General features: G+C 40.7%; 1 protein-coding gene and 1 long non-coding RNA gene across 2 annotated transcripts in view; one reads left to right on the top strand and one right to left on the bottom strand.

Annotated features, from left to right (window-relative positions):
- raver2 (ribonucleoprotein, PTB-binding 2) overlaps positions 1-21350 on the bottom strand; it is a 72634-nt gene extending 51284 nt beyond the window's left edge. Inside the window, exons 1-2 of the mRNA XM_029429590.1 lie at positions 21291-21350; positions 15754-15820 (exon numbers count right to left, since the gene is read on the bottom strand). Coding sequence (XP_029285450.1) covers positions 15754-15820; positions 21291-21350 — 127 coding nt within the window. The remainder of the gene's footprint in view (positions 1-15753; positions 15821-21290) is intronic.
- Positions 1984-5326, top strand: LOC115006561 (uncharacterized). Its single transcript, XR_003832092.1, has 2 exons — positions 1984-2152; positions 3110-5326. It is a non-coding gene; the product is annotated as an uncharacterized LOC115006561 (long non-coding RNA).
- Positions 21351-22066: the final 716 nt, after the last annotated feature.

The following is a 22066-nucleotide window of genomic DNA, read 5'->3' as shown; positions in this document are numbered from 1 at the left end:
AGAAACTCTCAAACCTGACGCACTGGTGAAAATATGTTCACATATTTGACTATTCTTCAAGGAAAACCACCCAAACACACAGCCTTAGTGCATAATAGTAATATTTTTATATATATATATTTATGCTTGAACACGGCCAGAATGTGTTAAGCTAACCTGAAATCTTCGAAAGGAATAATTGAGGATGTAGCCAGCATATCATATTTTGTGCAGGGAACTGATCGTTAAATACAACAACACACAGGAGGCAAGATGCAACAAGTGTGGAGCAAGATGCAGGGGAGCAGGGAACTATCCTGAAATTTCAATGCAACATGAATAAAGTGTTTGCCAAATATAACAATGTAAAATCCCTTTTGAAACTTTACAACAGGAGGATATTAATATTTAGAAGAAGGGGCTACAAAGTCAAACATTGACAACTTGTTTGCATGATTTCTTTGTATCGTGTTGATTGTGATCAGCTGTAGCAGTAATATTTAAATGTTATAGTAAAGTATTCGGAGGTTGGTGGGTGTTGTGATGTATAGGTGATAAATGTGAGATGGAAAAATGAAGCGGCAGAGGGATGAAATGCACGAGAGGCTGAGTGGATCTACCACTCGGCGTCTCTTCAACCAGCCGCCCACTCACCCGCCCACAGTTGCATTGTTCACTCGGCAGCTCTGTCCCTCTTTGAAACATTTCCCTCTAAAAATGGATTCATCATCCAACATATCCACAAATGTAATTTCTTGTGCTTGTATATAGTTTTTCATATACATATGGATATTTACATTGCTAGTGGAAACATAGAAAGAGGTCAATAACAGTGCCTTCTGATTTAAATCTGAATTCAAACAAAGGATAACAAGTACAGCTAGTTAGAACTTGGAAATACTTTCAGACCGTAAAAAAGCCAACATTGATAATGTGCTTTAATTGTGCATGTGATACTTCTCCTTGTAGCCAATGTATCATCAATTCATCATCTATTGATCCTTCCAGTACATCACTCAGTCTTTCTAATACTTCTCCACCGTCATGCCCTCTCTTTGTCCGACTCCCTTTTTACCATTAGTCTTGCAATCTGTCATTTTAAGTCAATCCTAACCTTCATCCTCCATCCATTAATACATCCTCCCACCACCAGATGGTTTTATTCTCCTCTCCTTCCTGTCCTTTCTGCCCTACCATCCCCCCACTTCTTCCCAAATCACAAAACTGGCTACAGAGTATTCGGAAACAGATGTGCATGCACAACAACACAAACATGTGCAATCGACAAATACTTTCAGTCACATTTCAAGATAAAAAGCTGCTTTCAGGTTCTTGAAAATGAGAATTTGATGATTTTCTTTGAGATTATTCATATTACCATATTATAGCAATACAGATATCTTTAGGATGGTCAGATAAAACGGGGACTTTTAAGACGTGACTGTGGACTAAATAATAATAATGGGCATTCTTTTACTTTTTTCTGAATTCTCAGAACGATTATTTGGGAAAATATTTAGCAGATTAATCAATATTGAAAATATTGGGTCCAGCCCTAATGTGATGCAATGTTATTTCCTCACTCACATAATTGAAACCACGCACCTAAAAATGTCTCACACTCGACTGACTAAACACACCAGTAAAAACCAGAAGGTTCTGTTTTCTCAGAAACGTACATACACTTGTATCATACACGACAAAGGTTCATTAAATTCAAGATAGAAAATGCTTTAGGTACACTTTTGCTTATTTTACTCTCCCCATCGCTTTTCTTCTCACACACAAAAAGGAAAGCGAACACTGGGAAATATGCATATTCAAAACTTCCCTTTTTTCATGCACTCTGAACTTAAGACTTGTGAATAGTTTTAGTGTGCATTCAGTGGTCAGCTGGTTATCATGAGCTCTTCTTATCTGTTGTGTGCATTGGTGTGCTCCCTAAAGATAGAAGGCATGGTTGAGAGCCCTGATAACACTGAGACCAGAAGCATCAGACACTAACATTACGTGTGTGTGTGCACACTCTTGATTTGAACAGAAGCTTTGAACCAAAAGAGTGAAACCGTGTGTGTCTGTGTGTTTTTCATGTGCATTGGTGTGAACCTCAGATAAGACAAACACCTCCGACACAAACTTTGGATACTGAAGAGATCTGGAGGGTTAATACACGGTAAGTGATTATGACTTGATGAGACATTTGCATATCTTTCAATGTTTCAAGGATGCCTGCATTCTTCTAAAAATCATTATTTGTCAACAGGGAGCTTAAAAAGGGTGTAGAAGTTATTGACATGGCATCTATAGAAGTAACTTCAGACTTTGCTTATATTTCCAAAAGTGATAACACACCAGAACTGAACTTTTCTAGGTCCGAGCTGCTGTTGGTTGTTTGAAGAACAATAATTCTTCAGAATTAGGCTGTATACATGCATTGTTGACCACAAAGCAAAGCCCAAGCTTTGGGAGTGTTGTACAGGCAACACATATAAAACTCTGCAAAATAGTTGGAAGCAATAATGGACTCCAAGAAAGCTATTTCTTAAAAACCATAACCCATAACTGTATGTGACCCCTGCCAGGAGCATAAATATTGACCGTGGCCTGAGGCTACATCCACACTAATATGTTTTCGAACCCCTGAAACGGAGACATTTGAAAACACTGCTGACACCGTTTTAGTTTGAAAACTCCGAGATTGCGTTTAAGTTTGAACGGGCAAAAATGGAGACTTTTGAAAGCGATGATACAGACACCCACGTTCACTTCTTATTTGGGTGTTTATCAATCATGATTCGCTGCGCCCCTATTACATGACACTTTTCTGGACAAACATCAGCCTTGACTACCAATGGTCGATTCAACATGGACAACAAAGGACAGTCGTTGCTGACCTTGTTGTCCATGCAAGCAGATGTTGTGCAGTTTAATTTTGCTTTTTATGCCACTACTGCTAACATGCACAGGCGGAATGCTATTATTTGAGTGATTTGCGAGCTCCATGTCCAGCGGCGTTATCAGCCCTGCATGGAGCGGACGTTGAAGTCACGGTTTTCAGCTTTGAGGAGGGCGATGGACATAAACACGGCTGACCTTCCTTTGTTATCTTTGCTTGTTTTGTTCTGCACAGCTATTCACAAAGAACCTGTAAACCAACAAAGCATACTGCTCTCCAGTACGACGGGAACTTCCAGCCACCCAGCAGAGCTACGAGTGGGAGAACAGATAACAACGGAAGCGAGGGGAAACGAGTGAGCCGCCTTGTAACTGCGTTTGAATGTATTACTTCTCTTCACAAAATATGTCTCTTTGAGTGAAAGAGCGTGCGTGGGAAAGATAGAAGTAGATCTTAAGTATCAAACAAGACCTTTTATTATAGGAAGTACACTAATGCGTTGTATTTTCTGAAACTAAGCAACCAACTGCAGAGTAGACAATCTGCTTTCAGGTTTACACCGGCACACTCATGCCCAGTGTACGCGTATAAAACAGCGCTAAAATGCTCATGTATGGAGATTGACTCGCTGAAGGTCTTTGCCATCAGAGCTTCCAGTGGAGTTGGGTTTCTCAACCTGTTGCTAGGCAGATCCAAGATGAAGGCTAACCCCTTCTGGCAGTTACAAGCTAAAGAGTCTCGGCCTTCGCTGGTCTAGTTACTAGCTAGTTGCAACAGTAATACAAACACAGCACATGCAGATTAAGAAGCTGTGACAGACTTATCACCTTGTATATTAATGATCTACTTTAGTCCAAAAATCATTAGCCTGTTGTTGCGTGTGATAGGGAGTCGTGAGGAAAGATGCAGCACAGACCGACCACAGCAAGCGCAAGCAATTACTCTGAAAATGTCCTTTTTACGGTACAAGAGGTAAACCAAAGAAAATCTAGAATTTTTTTTCAATTTTAAACATTCAACAATGGCTATAATTCTTACTTTTTGTCAATAAAAAAAAATAAAAAATACAGAATAAATACCATAAATGACTGTAAAGTAAAAGCTTCATCATAAAACTCTGACCTGTCGATGATTCCTGAAGTGGGCTGCAGCTTGTGCTCGGTTATACAGGGCAGGCACAACAGACTGACTGAAATGCACACTTGAAGGCACATTGTAGTGGGGCTCAAAACACATTGACCATATGTTTTAATTCTGTATTGATCAAGTGTGCTCTCAAATACACTGCGATAAAATAGCTTTAGTTATTGGTTTGGCAGTGGGGGGGGTAGAGTAGTGTAGCAGGGCAGTTTGTAGTGTGTCCACAGACATACCCTACTTCAGTTTAACAGTTTGGCAAACATTTGGACACAAATCGTTGTCCATTGAGATTATTCGGCTAAACCGAATAGCATGCTACAGCTGACAACTGCCAAAGCTTTCCAGGTAAATGTATGTTCTGCTTGTGCGAGTAGTCGACATTAACAGCTGTTTGGGACACAGGGCAGAAAGGATGTTGCATATATCACATTACAGGTCATTTAGCAGACGCTCTTATCCAGAGCGACTTACAGTGAACTAACTACAGGGACAGTCCCCCAGGAGCAACTCAGGGTTAAGTACCTCAGTGTTCAGGGGAACAATGGTGGCAGCCCTGGTATTGAACACAACCATCTGGTGTTGTATTTGGAAGCCGTACCACCCTACGGAACCGAACATCCTGTACGGAACGGTTTGAAGCAAATACACGTACCGTTACCGTTGTGTGCATCTCCACTATTTTTGTCTGCATTTGTCAATCTTTAATGACAGGACAGTCTGACATTTTAATATGGATAAATGAAAATATAGTAATACATGGCCTTGTGGATGTGGAATACAGGAAATATGAGGCAGTTTCTGGTGTAGCCGAAATGCTGTTTCACATTTGTGATTGACCCCATTATTGACAGTCCCCTCATAATGAGGCAACAATAATGCTGGTGAAGGAAAGAGAACCATCACTCATCATCGTCGTCGTCTTCTTCTCCTCCTCTCATGGTGTCAAACATGAGGTTTTCTTAACAAGCCGAAGCGTGTGCGTAGGGGTACTTATGGCTTCATTAGCTACCCACAGTACACTTGGCCTAATGAAAAGCTGAAGGATTTAAAATAATGAACACACACACACATACTCGTGAGCGCGCTTGTGTGTGTTGAGTGTGATCAAAGATAACAGCCGCATCACATTTGTGTGGCCTGTGCTGATTTACATTTATTCACTAAAGGAGACAGATGGACAGATGATGACAGAGAGGGAGAAAAAGGACAGAGGGAGTGGAAAGTGAGCGTAGTGACAGGCTGCTATCCAGGGGGAAGCAATTAGACGGACTCGGCTGCTGTCACTTAAGACAGGAAGAGAGAAAAATTGGGGGGAAAAAAAAAAAAAAAAAAAGAAAAAAGAATAGTGTCGATTCTTATATTGGTTCCGTTAGCTCGTGTTGTGTAGTCCCTGTAAGAACGGCCAATGAAAGCAACTTATATTACAAAGTGAATTCACAACAACAACAAAAAAGTACGACCGTGATTGCTAAACAATGCTGCAGCAGACGCTTCATCGTGTCAGACGTACTTGCAAATCTTTTCTGTGCGCCGATTACATTATGCTGTATCACCTCTCACTTTTGTGAGAATCCATGAGCAGAATTGAGACCAATAGAAAATATTTGTCATTGTATATTTGGAATTTGTTCCAATTCTGAACCTGCACTCAATACCCAACCCTAGTGACGCTGCATTTAATGAGCTTAAGGTTTTCCAGACATTTGCAGAAACCCCAAGGCAGTGAACCACAGCCATTTCTCTGACCGTCAACTTCCACATTCCGCTTTCTAAACTAATACAGCTTTCCAGACATCAAACAACTAAAAGCTAAACTAATCAACTCTCCATTCAGCAGCATCATTACCAGAGAAAAACACAAACCAACAGCAGCCCAAAGACAAAAACATTTATCTTTGTACGGACGGGTAAAAACTAAAAAAAGAGAAAGGATGACTTATTGATGTGAACACCAACAGAAAAAAGAAGGCAGTAAAAAAAACAAAAAACAAAGAGCAGCTAAATTAGTGTCGCAAAGAAATCCGTACAAGTGATGGTTGGTGTGATGCAGGACAGTTGAACACATACTTGTCCCTCAGCTTGTGCATTTCATCCACACGGTCACACACACAAAACGACGGGCCAATGAGCTTTTCGCCAGCATGTGTTGTCTTCATTACTGGACAGTGCAGCGACAAACACAATGGGCTCCATTGAAAGGCCAGGATTCCCAGGATAAACCCTGCCATTATATTCCCAGATCCCTGATTCCGCAGCACTGCCAAATTAGTGCACATACCTCTGGACTTGTGCTGCGCTTGGGACTGGTGGCGTCATGTGGAAGAGGCTGGTTCACTGTGGCTGGTTGGCTGACTGGTTGGATGGATTGAAGCCTGCAGATTCCTAACAGGCTGGCAGATAACTTCATCTGCCAGTCTGTGGGTACATATGTAAATGTGTGCATCTGTCTGCCTCTCTGGCTGAGGCTTCAACTCAGAGCCGAGTTAAATATTAGCAGCAGAGACCAAAACAAGCGTCAAACATTTTCCATATTTAGCATTTAAAAAGTAAAGTTTGCTTAAAGGTCAACTGTTTTTCTGACCTGCATTTGAAATCGTTTTCAGAAGATTTATTGTGAAGCTAAATTTCTCTTATGCTGGTCTGTGATCTGAAATGAGTTGTGGATATTAAATAATAATGAGTTGATTAAAACTGATGACACGGATTGCTGCCTACGGCCATTGAACTGATTGGCAGTGGAAATGGATCATGTAAGATAGAATCTGATAATGAGAAATAAATAATTTAAACTCATTCGGATATGAATTTGCAAATTAATCTTGTTTGGCGTGTTCTGAATAAAAACCAAGAGAGATATCTAATGTATTAAATGGACAGTGGACAGGTTGATTTCCCAACAAACACACAGCATCATTTATTCAAAGCCTCTGGCAACAGGTGAGTTAAAGCATTTTGGATGTGAAGCCCAACATTTAAATCACACATCAATAGAGCTGGAGTCTGAATATGCCAAATCGGCAGCCAACACGTAATCTGCTCTGATAATGAGATTCTATTCAGCGCTGGCAATCCCACCACATAGTAATGTGAGCACGGAGGCAGTTAATGATGGATGCTTAACTTTTTGAACGTGGGCCATGGGCCAGCTAACAAGCTGCTGGTAAAAATGTTTGCAATGCCTCCAATGTTGCTAATGGTGAGGAAAGGACGCAAGGAATGAAAGAAGAAAGGGCACGAGGGATTGAGAGGCTGGAGGCAGTAAGATGTGGGAAGGAGGCATAGATCAAAAGGACGCTGAGAGGATTAGATACTTTTTGAGGCTAGAAAAAAGTGGTTAAGGTTAAAAAAATAACACACACATCAGGAGCTCAAGAAGAACAGAGGTTCTGGTACTCTGCTTGTGTGTGAGTATGCGGAGGGTGGGTGTTTAAGGAAAAATCATCATTAGCCGAGGAGCTGAAGCAACAGCCCGAAGCAAAGCCGCAAATGGAAACACGGAGGTACAAACTGTCACACACACACACACACACACACACACACACACACACACAAAGCAGAACACGCTTAAACACAGACATTCACACAGATATGCACACTGCAGGACACACCGACGGACACATAAACACTCCCATCGGTATAACCTAATAAGTCTAACGGTGGAGGCAGGCTCAGCAAACTGATATGGTCATGAGGTGCATGCCAAAGCTGTTCCAAGCAGTACGTTTCAATCAGAGCAGATGTCGGACACGAGCCAGGAGAGGTTCCACTAACTAGTTTCCACACAAACACCCCAGAGGACTAGAAGACATAGGGAGGACGACAGTTTATCACGGCAATCTCTTTTGTTACAGCCAGGAAATTAAATTAGAGCAAAAGCAGCAAAAAAAATAAAATAAAGGTGTATCAAGAGTTAATTACCACGCGGTCAATTACTTACGCATCCACAGAAATAATTATCTTTGGTGTAATTAACACTTACTGTATATCCCAGGAGACGCCAGTTTCATACACCTTAAGGAAAAGGACTCCAACACTGAAGGAACTTAATCACATTTACAAAAGGTGACTTATTAAGATGGCTGGTAAGTAGCAGCAGCATCACAAAGCTACAGTGGAGGTCTGGCACATGAGACAGCTAAACAAAGCTTCTCCTCGTCCTCATTGTTTGCACTATTTAACCTGTGGCGTTCAAAGGAGTTTTCTAAAGTCTCAGAAAATACCCCTGATGATGTCAAAGTGTTGTCATCAGGGTTATCTCGGGTTAGGCTTTGGTGACCACAAATGTATAACAAAAAGCCTGCATTACCAACTAGGGGTTGACGGAGCGGGTCAATTGAAATGATGCCATTAGTTACATTATCTCTTCTGAATTCCCCAACTGTTTGTAAGTGCAATAATACCTCTAATAAGTAGACACTACTATCTTAAAGTAGCATTCACAATATGTTTTGAGTCCTGTGCATGCTTTGAGCCTGCATATACGATACAGTCAGCTCATGGAATATGTTCGCATTTCACACCAATTATAAACAACCTCTCTCCACGTAATAAAACCACATAGCTGTTTTTTGTTGCCCCGGGGGAATTATGCCATTTCTGATCCATACTTACTCGACAGAGGAGCCTGACCCGTATGAGATGCTTGAATATGAGCTATTTTTATATTAGCACATTGTTCTAGTTCATTATTTTGACCAAAATGAGCTTATGTTAATGAATAACATATCTGTGTAACTTAGACTACGATTGAAAACTCAATTATCTATAAATAAAATAATAATATTGGACCAAATATTCTCTAATAAAGCATTAATCCCATAAACGTTGAGACTTTACAGAAGATACATTTATCAACTAAAACCTTTTTGTGAAAACAAAAGTTCACAGAGGAAACGTTCACTCCCGTCATATGATTAATATTTCATTGTGCATTTATTACACAGCCTGGGCTGATAACAGCAGGAAGATATATAAAACCAATATAAAAGCGTTTTCATATTTTAAGATCATTTGACTGATGACTGCTGCGTTCTGCGTCTCAATGACAAAACACGGCTTCTTTTGAGTAATGCGATATTAAATGTGCAATAAAGCTCAATATTTTCTCTATTAACAAAATAACCTGTTGTGTAAGCGTGCCCAGTTGGAATTTCATGAAAGATGATCAACCATGCAGCAGGATTTGCAGGCAAATAATTCCACCTCATAAATAATGTAACATATGAATGTAATATTTTATAATTCAACCTTCCTGGGAAATGTGAAGAACCCAATGACCTGTTGTTGCCCTCCCTTGTTTAAGCTGAACAAATGACATTAAAGCCAGCTACGTCCTGCAAAATAGATGAACAGATTACCTAGACGGGCTAAAGCTAATTCCCGGATAATTCTCTGCTGAGAGCTCAGAAACAATATGAGCCGAAATTGATTTAACTCCCTCTGTTCATCCTCGTCTCTCGCTCTCACCTTCTGCTGATACAGTCAGCCAAATTAACTGCTTCGCTTCGGGGTTAGCTCTCACAACAATCGTACTCGGTCTACATTTCTTCGCTTGAACCCGGCCCAAAGCCAACGTTTTATGTCAAAAACTGTCTCTTACCACCTGCTGATATTGAGGTGATGCTACACTGCCAGGTATCTTCTGTTAAACTAGTGTTGTATTGTATTTTCCTACTTTTTGTAAGTTTTCTGTCCATGTTCTAGGCTGAGCAGTAAAATCTGAGTGCCTTGTCTTTAGTGCGCATTATGTTATAGGATCAGAAAGATGTTTCACAAAGTACTGCAGGTGTTCCCGTACAGGAAGAACAACAACAAAAACACTAGAATAAGACAGAAAACAAATAAAAAAACAATGAATATTGTGTTAGCATTGAACAATTATGACTCATAAATCAGGATAAATTATTGTAAAATGCGAACAGAATAACCATCCTTTCAAGAGATATCAAGTGATAGATTGTATTCCCGTAACGGCTCAGGGGTCTTTCTATTCAAGAGAGAAGAGTCAATCAACACCAATGAAGCAGAGCGGGAGAGATACAAGGAGAAGCCTTTGAGACATGAAGATGTGGAAAGAATGAAGCGAAAGAACACATACTTTCGGAAATGAACATGACAAAGAACATTTTCAGGTAGAAGGGCACTCGGACAGTGCAGACCTCCACCAAGGCCATTTCCATTACTGAAAAATTATTTGTGTAACCGCCCTGGGATTGGGGTTCTTCCTTGGCCCATGCTACACTCTCTAAACAAGTTTCACAAAAGTCCGGCGTAATCCTACCGACATACAGACAAAAAACCAACAAGCCGAGCTGAAAACATAACAGAGGAGGCAACAGTATGAGCTTTACAACTTTCCATTTTAATTTCCAATTACATTTTCTCTGTTTCAAATGATTGCTGCCGAGTTACTGTCCTCACTCAAGTGGAAATAGTCAAAACAATATGCCTGAGTCTGTATGACACGGTCTCCATATACAATGTTGGCACATATTTAAACAATGTTAAATACACACAACAGTGCTGAGGGTCTGGGCTTTGAGAGCTTTAAAATTTGGAATTTTTCAACACATTTGGGCTCATTCACTTAAAACCGTTTCCCAGAGCGCTTCACTTCAAATCTCTGAACTGTTGCAAGGAGGCACAGAAATAAAAAAAAGCCAACATAAAAATCTTGTTATTAAAGCTGTGAGACTTCAAGAGGCAGCAAAGGTGAAAGAGACAAAAGAGACCGAGGGAGAGAGGAAGGAGAGACTGAGTCAGACTGTAAACACTCGGTTGGGGGGTGATGTTATCCAGCTGCCGTGAAAACTGATCCGATGGAGAGCAAGTTCAAGCTGACCGCCACACACACACACACACACAAATCACAGAGGTTGAGGTTGGATAGAGGTCTCTGTGTGTGTTTGCGATAAGTAAAGAGGGGACAAGCCACAGGGTTACCGGATCAAGAAAATATTCAATCCTTCAGGGCGCACACACACACAGAGGTAAACACATACACACACACAAGGTGAAAAGCTACAGAGGCTTGAAATCAACCCTTCACACCTCTAACTAAAGCAGTCGGAGCTCTCCCACTACACACGCACGCACGCACACACACACACACACACACACACACACACACACACCAGTCCCATCCCAAAAAATGTGCCATTGAGAGTTAGTGTTGGGAGTCAGATGCTGGAAGGTTTTGTAACAAATGAGGTATAACATGTTAATTAGTGAGCTTCAGAGGTGCTTGAAGGCAGATTCTTGTTACCTTGGAGAGAGTCAGGCTCACTGTTTCCCCCAGTTTGGAGTCTTTGCTGGCTCCAGCTACATACCTAACGTACAGACATGAGTGCTATTTGTATTCATATCTAACTCTCTGCAAAATGTTGTACTGTTCCTTTAAAAAATTATTTTATTGCCAGCTCCGACTCTCATTGTCACTCATTTTGTATCAATATGGGTGATGACGCAATACAGACGGACATTACTGCTATACGGTAGTTCCAACCATGTCTGAGAAGATTGACGATCAAATTTCAAAAGTTTCCTCCGATTTTACTGAATTTCTATTTTTCTAGTGCTTCAGCTAGAGAGCTATACAGATCATTAAGAGAGGAAAGAGAGTGGTCCCGTCACTACGAGTTAATTAGGAACATTTTGACATTTCCTTCAACTAACTCTGATGTTCAGGACGCTGGATTCTCCTCCCCCCCCCCCCCAGCACATCAGAGCCCAACACCGCACTCCACAGCAGGCTAATTATTAGAGTACTGTGGCTGCCGGTCCGATTAGGGCCTGTGTTTCATCAGGCTCTCATTCGCTCCTAAACCCCATTAACCTTTTGGACGGGCCGGTGCTTTGATATCTCAGCTTGTTACAGCTCCCCTCTGCTTTCTAAAAGCGTTATGTTTCAGGTGCTCAGCTGACTGCACGGGCTAAATATAGGCACTATGTAAGATTTCCCTGGAAAGGGACACACTCTAGGGGCAAGGGGGTATGCTCTGTCTGTATGTGTGTGTGTGTGTGTGTGTGTGTATGTGTGTGTGTGTGTGTGTGTGGGTGTGTGTGTGGGTGTATGTGTTCAGGACTTCTAGATGTACTCAGGAGGTAAGGAGGATGATTAAAGGATTAAAGACTCTTTAAAATGAGACGCTCAATTTTATATGCAGCTAGTTTACAGACTTTGGTTAGAGATTAAAACTATGATAAATATGTGTCTTGATATGGATTAGTTCATTTAGATATGTCGTGCTCATGATGTGTGAGTATGTTTACATGACATATACAAGTTATGCGGCCATCATTTCAGCAAAGACACAATACTAGTCGATTTCGTCCATTTTCACATCCAGCACCACGCTGCTTATAAAGCTTTTTAAAACGTTTGTTCTTTATTTTACAACTACTTAAACTGAACCCATCACCGCCTCCTCATGCCTCGTCCGCTAACGCTCAAATCACTCTTCATGCAAATCACTTCTACTAGCCAGCTATTCTGCTTTTACTGCAAAACATGCGTCACTGCAGAACCCATCCAGCCTGATGACGAGATTAATCCTCTAAACTTCACCTCCTCATTGAAAAGGCACCATATGGCAGCAAATATCAAACAGCTCTGGCTAAGATCCAAAGTCACAGTTACATGCCGAGACATTTTCTACTCTGCTTCTACTCTCTCATCAGAGTGAAATGATACAGAAGGCACGGACAGCCAATTTTCATTTTGAAAAAACTGATAACAGAACCAAAGAAAAATAGGCAGCCAACAGAAAAGTTTCAGTCAATCTGAAATATTGGTTGTCTGTGATCTACGGAGATAACACTTCTGCTGTCACACGGACCCTGGGAATAACTTGACTGCTGGGCTGAGAAGGTACAAATGTCTCATAATTGTGGACTCTGAAGGAGTCAGCCACTTTGCACTTTAACTGAAAACAAAAATCACAATTTTTAGTTGATCTATTTCTTTATAGTTAGCCGCTTTGTTGATCGTTATATCCACATTTCACTCACCTAGGAGTCCCAGGCCGTCCGCATAGGGACTTTTGGCGCCGACGATGCCCCCGAAACATTCCTTCTGCAGGGCACAGTATGGCTTGTCCAGATGAGTCTTACTATCACTGTCCACCATGCACCACTCGCAGTCCAAAACGCCAAAACAATCACTGTAACAGAGACAATGGAAGTAAAAATACGATTCTTTGGCGGATGATACACATTTGGTGTGTACATTTTAGTGAGATCTGACTTCAGCAGTGTATTATTAATATAAAATATATGACAAAAGACTGTGATTTTAGAAGTTTGTGATTTCTTTAATATTTTAAAAGTGAGTTCATTCTATAGTGACGTACAATTAAAGATTTGAGCACATGGGACACGCACTTTCCATTTCTTACCAATGAGTGGCGCTGTGCTGTGCTGTTCATGTGTTGTGTTTGTATTATTAATTGTCATATTCTTAGAGTTGTTCGCTCTCCCTGAGGTTTCTTCAACTTTTCAACCCCTTTAATTTAATTTCTTTATTTGCGGGGAGTTTTTCTTTATCCGCTGCAAGGGTCGACTGACAGAGGGTATCCTGCACAGACTGTAAAGCACCCTGTGGTAGATTTGTAATTTGTGATAGTGGGCTATATAAATAGAATTTGATTTTGGATTTAATTTGGACCCTGTAGCTTGTGGTAGATTCACGTGTCTCTGCTGTAAGTGTCTGCTGGTCTATGGCGTTCTAAGAGTGCGTTAGTATATACTTCTATACCTCATATACCGGTTAATGTGTGCTGTACATGTGTGTGGTTTAGTGTGTGTACCTGCTGGTGTATCTCTGGCTACAGCGAGTGTTTATGCACTGGGGCAGGGTTTCATGCAGACTTGGATCAATCACATTCAGACTGACTGGCTCGTGATGCACCTCACAGCTGGGGTTCCTGCACAACACACAATCATAAAACACACAAGGTGAAACTACAGAAAGGTGTTCAAAACACAAATATCCATCTGACAGCATCCATCCAATCCTAGATACCTGATAACACCTTTAAAAAAGGAAGAAAGAGAGAAAAGAAAGCAGATACTGTACAGTACATTTGACATCAAAGCATGAGCCATCAAAGCAATGTCTTCAGTGTGTCAATTTATGCAAAGCAGCTTAGAACATCAATGCTGCTTGACACAAAACAAAGAGAAAAAATCTGACAGTGAAAAAATGATAATTACATGTCTTCCTGAAATAAAGGAGGAATTGGCATTTGAAAACATGACGCGCTGTCAAAAACTGCTGACGGGTGATGAAAGGAGATGTGTGAAACAAAAGAGAGGGAGAGACGTGTGTGAGAGACATATGACTTAAGAGACCGTGTGAGACAAAAAGTGAGGAATCACCCACAAACATTTACACAGCTCCAAATCAATTGCAGAAGCAAAAAACATGAGGTTAAAGAAGTTGTCCCAAAAAACCTTCCACGTGCTGGATTAAAATCCAACTGAGGCAGATCAGACAAAAAAGATCTGCAGCATGTATTTAAAGCTTTAGCCGTTTTATTTGTGCAACGTTTTAGATCTAAAGAAATCTTAATACGGCATTTTCAAAACCATCAGTCGAATTTCGTCCATTTTCACTCCAGCACCACGCTGCTTATAAAGCTTTTTAAAACGTTTGTTCTTTATTTTACAACTACTTAAACTGAACCCATCACCGCCTCCTCATGCTCGTCCGCTAACGCTCAAATCACTCTTCATGCAATCGCTTCTACTAGCCAGCTATTCTGCTTTTACTGCAAACATGCGTCACTGCAGAACCCATCCAGCCTGATGACGAGATTAATCCTCTAAACTTCACCTCCTCAGTGAAAGGCACCATATGGCACAAAAAAAAAACTGAAATCCGTAACTAGATAACAGAAGTAGTAGAAATCAAGTCAATCAATTTTATTTTTACAATCCAAAATCACAAATTTGCCTAAAGGCGCTTTACTATCTGTATAGCATATGACACCCTCAATCCTTAGACCAACAATAATCTTACAGTTGAATCGAGCAGGACTGTTGTATCAGGTGTAGGTAACTGACAGTCCGAAGTCCTTCTCGTAGTCCTAAACCTGCATACGTCATATAATCACCATCTCTGTGCTAAAAACAATACAGACAGTATTATCGTACAAACAGTAACTGCAGTATTTAGTAGAACATTTGAAAAGAAAAAGAAAAACTGTACTGAATGAGGTATGAAACAGACACCAGAGTCAGAGTATCTGCCTTCCACCAGAGTGACCCCTCCACTATTTCTACAGGATGTAAAACAAGTGTTTCAGTCATGCCTCACACTTTAGATCACTGCTGCACTACTTTCCATATAACTATAAATACAAATGTGTGATGATAGATTTGACATAGCTGTATGTTTAGGGTTTGGTTTACAGGATAATTTGAGTGTGTGTGTCTGTGTGTGTGTCTGTGCGTGTGTGTGTGTGTGTGTGTGTGTGTGTGTGTGTGTGTGTGTGTGTTTGTATGTCTATCATTGTGAGGACCAGTTGGAGTTTTAGCCTGAGGTCATTTTTGGATGGTCCTGTATTCTTCAAAGGGTTGTTTGGGTTAGGGTTAAGTTTAGTTTACAGTTAGGGATTTGGTTGTGATGGTTAAAATGTTAGGGTTAGGAATTATGTAGCTGAGAGTCCTCACAAGTATAGGGGTACAAGCGTGTATGTGGTTGTGTGTGTGTTTTTGTGGTTAGGTATGAGTTTTACCTGTGCCTTTGTTGCGGTCCACAAAGCAGTACTTCAGTTCATATTCTTTCAGAATCTCATGCACTTCCTGGAAAGAGACAGAAAGACAGAAACACAAGACGTTATCAAAATCCCAGAATAATCAAACGTTTAAAGGCTAAAAACTTTTTATGAAAAATATATTTTTTAATAAGTCAGAATAATAGAAAAGGTCAATGTCTTCAAATTACATATTTAATGTGGAAAAACTATTACATTTTTTTATGTGATGATTCTGAATTGTTATCAAAGTTGTTTGTTACTTTGCAGTGAATCAAGTAATCTGTTAAACAGACAAACAAAATAAACAAAATGCATTACTTTTACCAAAGATTTGCAATTGAATATGATCAGCGAATACGACTCTATAGTGACCGTCAGGAGGTCAATCAGAATATCTCACCATTCTTTAACAAACCAATTGTTTTCAACAATTATCTCAGTATTCAAATATTCACTGTGACAACCTTTATTTAGAGTTTAGGTACATTTTATAAAAATGGATTTTTGCTCATCTCACTGATGAAACCTTTTTATTTTCCAACGCTTGAGAAAACTCTTTGATCAGAGACTTCCCCAATGGCAATAATTTGTCTCTAACCGGTAATTATGTTTAGTTTTTTTAAGTGTATTTTTAAGATGAAAAGCTTTCCATCTCTTGTCAGGCTCATAATCACAGCAGCCCAGCACACTGCACTTTCAATCCACAAAACACACACACACGCACACGCACACACACGCACACGCACACACACACACTCTCTCTCAGAGTGCGTTGTGAACTTCACAGAGAAGGATTCTACTGCACGTAAGTAACTGACAGCCCAAACTGTTGAAAGAGTTTGGCAGCAAGTGTGTTTTTTTTTTTAGATATGCTTGTGTGATATAAGCAACCTTGTGAATCCAGTCGCAGTCAAAAAGCTGTCCAACAGTTGCAGATCGAACAGGAGCACAGTGAGCGTAGGCGCGAGGACTGAGCAGTGAGTAACAAAACAAAAAATAAATCAACAACCACAGCGCTAAAACAACATGTGCGCAACCGTCTAAACTTTGTGGCACTGGAAAGGTCACTTCAGCATAAAGCAATTATTGCTAAGTGCCACCAGAGACAAAGTGCAATGGCCAGTGTACAGCTGTATAATGCACAGCAGCCAGGACGTTCAAACTGTTTAATCCTTCGGTGCATCACATCTGTATGATGTGGAGACAAACTCTCTCCCTCCTTTGTTTGTTTGTTTGTCTGTCTGTCAGCAGGATTACGGCAAAACTACTGGTACGATTTCATATAAGTCGGTGGAAAGGTGTAGCATAAGCCAAAGAAGAACCAAATCAAATGTTAAAGCGGATCCACATCACAGAGAGGATACACTAATTATTCTTCTCTTTGGTTAACATTGCGAGATACAGTCAGAGGACTGCTTCGCGGGAGAGGCCGGATTTAACTTGGCTGCTGGTGGGAGCGGAAGGATGGAGTCAAACAATAAAGTTGAAAATAAAATTAAAGCAGGTCATGAACCGCTCGCCGGCCGCACTGTCCCTCCCTGAGCTGGTGTACTGAATGTCCTGATAAAATTAGATCCACCATCTTTTCTGAATCTGTCCAAGCATCTCCTGTAGTTTGGTAAACACATAATCTACCAAAGACAATGTGTTAAAGTATCATTTTTAATTCTATCCAGGTATTCACCCCTCTGCTCACCAGACACCGCCGTGTTTCTCATTCACCTGAAATAGACAGAAAGTAAAAGCAGTCCATTTTTAAGAGCTGGTTCAAAGCTAATAAATACAATTTATACATGGGCCTGGATTTTATCTTCTGATTTGAACAGAATAAAATAAAACAGTCTTTCAAGAAGTGATTAGTATTTGGGAGGATGTGGCTTTTCTGTACTGTCAGCTAATGATGCCCAAATCGTGTACCTATATCCTACCATCAGCTAATGCTGGCCATGTTTTATGCTTACATTCAAAGATGAAAACAAAGATTAGAACGTTGCAATGTTATTGTAATGCACCAACTCATGGTGATACAATGATCGCCTTTTACACGAGAGTGAAAGCAGGTTTGACAGAAAACATTTCCATCCCATTCGTCGCATCATTTCTCTAAAGACAAGAAAAATATACTTCAAGTCATACAACGATGAGGTTTTCTAATATGGAAATGTTTCTCTTTTCCTTTCTCTCTAACCACCATCTAACCAGCCCACTCTTGAACAAAGTGAGCAGGCATGTTCCGTATCAGTGTAGGCCATGCAAAGCGGCCCACGCAGGGGGTCAAGCTCGCTCGCCTTTAAAATCGGAGCGGAGCGAGCTGCAATCGCTGAGAGGAACACACACACACACACACACACACAGAGACAGAGAGACAGAGAGACAGAGAGAGCGAGAGAGAAAAGATGTGTTTCGTTTTGGATTTTTGCTCCATATGAACTATCGAATGAAAAGACACCACCTGAAACCGAAACAATGAAAAATAAATCTTAATTATCTAACATTATTTGTCTATAACTGAGTAACCTTATGCTCTTAAAAGCAAGTGGAAAAACCTGCCTGTGCAGTGAGAATACTTCAACCAATAGATATTGGTGAAATAAAGACTTTAAGGACGTAATTGCAGTCAGAAATGCCTTAAAAGATTAGAGTGTTTCCCCAAGTGAACAAAGTTCCAAACATTACAACGCAAACACAATTGTGCAATTAGGGCTGTTTTAACTCTTCTTTTTTTTTGACAATTTAACAACAAGGCAAATACAATTAGAATAAAATAGGATTAAACTATTTAGACCTGGGTGACTCAAATGTGTGAGGATTTAAGCAAAGTGCTTTAAACTGTTATTGCCAACCAAAGCTCCCTTTTCTTCTCTTATATCTGCCTATCCCGCTGTGACAGTGCTAACATGTTTCTATCTCTTAATGCTACTGTATCAAATGTATTGGGGTTTTTTTCCTCAAGCTCCCTTTCTTTCTCCGGCCACAATGCGGGGTTAAGGCTGAGCTAGAATTAGAACTAGAATTCTGACATAAAAGGTAATAGACTAAAAGAAAACCTCATTTCCTACATGCAAGAAATAATGAGGGAGGAAGACAGAAGCAACAAAACAGGAATTGACATTAGAAATAGAAAAAAGTGAAGTGGTGTGCAGAAAAAAAAGACAAAGAAATTGCCTCCAGCCATTGCTAAACTGCACAAGATACAGACACTGACAAAGTGTTTTGTGACAGTCAGACAAGGTTGAATTGTCCCACTCAGTGCTCATTCTCTCTGTTGGTGTTTTTACACTCGTCCCTGTGCTATTCTGTACTTAAATCGAGCTGAAACTTTGTCTCTCACAGCACTGGCACATTACAAGACACTTAAAGACTATTTTTAGAAGGCCAAGCAGTCCTGTCTCTCTTCTCCGCCACACAATTTACCAGTTGAGCACACCATGCTGCACGTTTGTATGATATTCCACTTTGTTTTGCCCAAATTCCTTTTTACATTCCATGTTTTAATGATCTCGCTAAGCGACGCTCACAAGGCTCAGTAAAGAGATCGTGTGAGCAAACACAAACAAATGGAGCTACATTTCGCTCCTCACTACTATAGAGACGGATAAAGTTACCATGAACCTTGATAGACTTTTATCACATTGAGAAAGACACCTGCCCCACTGCAAGTCTTCATGATGGACAGTGATTAGATGGAGAACCTGGACGGTATGTGGGCAGAAGCAGCAGGACAAGCTGTTTGCTGTTCAAGCTTGTTCTACAGTATGTTCCTTGTGTCACGCTGTTATATAATATACCTAAGCATGTCGTTCTGTTCCATGCCGTGCTTTTGCCCTCTGCGTGTTTGAGCGCTTTAAGAAGCTGTCATTACCAGCAGGACCAGTCAGTTCCCCAGCACCAGCCTCAAGCACAGGGACACTTTCTGCACACATACACACACTTGGTTGGTGTAATGTTAAAGCAAACTGCCCTGAGAGGATGGACTTGATAAGGAATGTGATAGCAGCCTGGTCTGACAGCTGGTAAGATGGAGCTCATAGGCATAGTGTAGGTTCATGAAGGAACACAAAATCCCCTGATCATCAGCTTCACCGGTGTCCACAGACAGAAGCAGTGAGCCCTCAGCTCCAAACTCTCCAAACACTGCAGACAACTTTGCCTCACTGACCAGTGGCTGCAAAGCAAGCAGAAACACACCAACCCCAGCCTTCACCTACCTTGTGTTACTTATTTTTAAACTCCCACCACTGCCAACAGATGTCCACCAACCACGTAGCCAGGAATATTAATTTAGATGTGCCTGTTGGATACAATATGTGCAAGAACCAAAGTGAGGGGGCCCGGTGTCGAATCTCTTTGCCTCTGACACATTCTAATGCCACTCTTCCATCTTATACACCGATCTTAATTATTGTATATTTTAATGAGTTTGTTTACCCGATTGTAAACACGTAGCAAATTATTGTAAAGGAGAATTAAGCTATTAATATTTAAAACCTCGCCTTTTCCTGACGGATCAGAGCTTTTGTAATAAATAATCATTAAACCTTTTTTGTTATTTATTTATTTATTGATACCTTTAATGAGGATGTCCCTTGTATTTGCAATTCATGCAATTCTTAATGCGTTTTGTCATCAGTTATGCTGTTAATATTTGTCAAAAACTGAAGTCTCCGCTCTCTGTTGTCGGCAGGACACAACCTCTCAGCTGAGAGCACACACACACACACACACCGATTGAGGCCAGTGGTCGTAAAATGGAAACGCAACTTGTTAATCAAAACCTTTTCTTTTTAGAATCAAAAGTTGATATACTAAAGTCACCGGCTGGACTTAAGTAGTCGGCTGTTTGTCCAATAGCCGGCACTTAAGGAAAACTCTGCTACTCCTACTTTCTTTCATGATTATGCTGAGTGTGCTAGTTTGAAATTAAGATCCGGGGATAACCACAGGTTGTAGAGGTTTGTAGAGGAGCCGACGCACACATCTCCCAAATCTCGATCTGGTTGATCCAACCAGCTAAAACCAGCTTTTCCCTCCACTTTGCATTACTCCTCTGGTACTGCCCGCATTAAGTTCAAGTCAATTTTCACCTGGACTCCCTCATTCATGTTTAGAAACCTCCTCATTCACAAAATCTCAATCCAAACTCTTCTCCTGCGTTCTCGTCTGTGGTGGAACGAGTTGCTGAACTAGATTCTTCAAAAATCACTAGAAGACCTACAGGACTTCTTCAAGAGTACTTACTCACCTAAAATGCTCTTTCCTTCTCTAAAAAAAAATAATAATTTTCATTTGCTATGCACTTATAATCAACTGCAGCCTTGTAGCACTTGTGTCAGGTGGAACGTGGAACTGAGTGCTGCAGCGTTTATTCTTGAAGGCTTCTCATTGTATCTCATCAGTGTAATCCAGCTCTCTGTTTTGCAGAAGCGTTCATACATTTGTACAAGTATAAAAGATATAGTCATGCCAACATCTCAGCATGTGCAGCCCAGAGAAGCATGTTCTAGACCAAACGCTACACAGCCATTTCTTTTGTCTGGTGCATTGAGCAGAGCCATTACATCAAACTGAATCGCCATGTCGCAGTGTTTCGAACTCAAGTGCAGCCATTAAGCAAAGATGCAGGGGGAATGTGTGTTTGTGTTTGTTGAATAGATGCAAAGCAAGACAAAAACACACAGCAGCAACATCAAGACTCTCATCATCGCAAGGACACACATGTTGCTGCATCAAAGACACACCACCGTTCTATTTCCCGCCATTGGCACAAGTCACTGCTGCTGAAAAGCAGCAATTTTAACACGTTCATGTCAGCTACGTGGTTTGGGCGTCAAGTGACAGCACCAACCTGTTGTTCTGGGCAGCAGTCGGTGTATGTACAGTTTAGGAGACCTTCATTCAAACCGGGGGCTTCCACTTAGCATCGACCCTGCTGCAGTGTCTTTAAACAAGATACTGAATCCTTCACAGCACTAAGCATTTCAAACATCCCATAGAGGTTATATCAGTGACATCATTTCCAACTACACATTAGTTAAGTGTCACGAGTGTCACATTACTGTCATTTTAAATGCAATGACAAATGTCATCCCTCTGTTTGCAGCAACTGCCCTTCCCCTTACAGTTTCTACTGTCAGATCTCCTGCTAATAAAGAGCAAACTGACTGAAGTTGTGTTTAGGACGGTCTAGCTGTTTGTTTTGATCCTTCTATCTGTCAGCTTGTTTGCTAGTTCAGATACTTCTAATTCCTCAGCCAAACTCTGGAAGTCACTAAATGTAAAGGTGAGAAAGCCA

This window comes from Cottoperca gobio, chromosome 4 (assembly GCF_900634415.1).
Source record: "Cottoperca gobio chromosome 4, fCotGob3.1, whole genome shotgun sequence".
NCBI lineage: Eukaryota > Metazoa > Chordata > Actinopteri > Perciformes > Bovichtidae > Cottoperca > Cottoperca gobio.
Note: the sequence above shows the minus strand (reverse complement) of the source record. Positions and strands in the feature narration are given on the sequence as shown.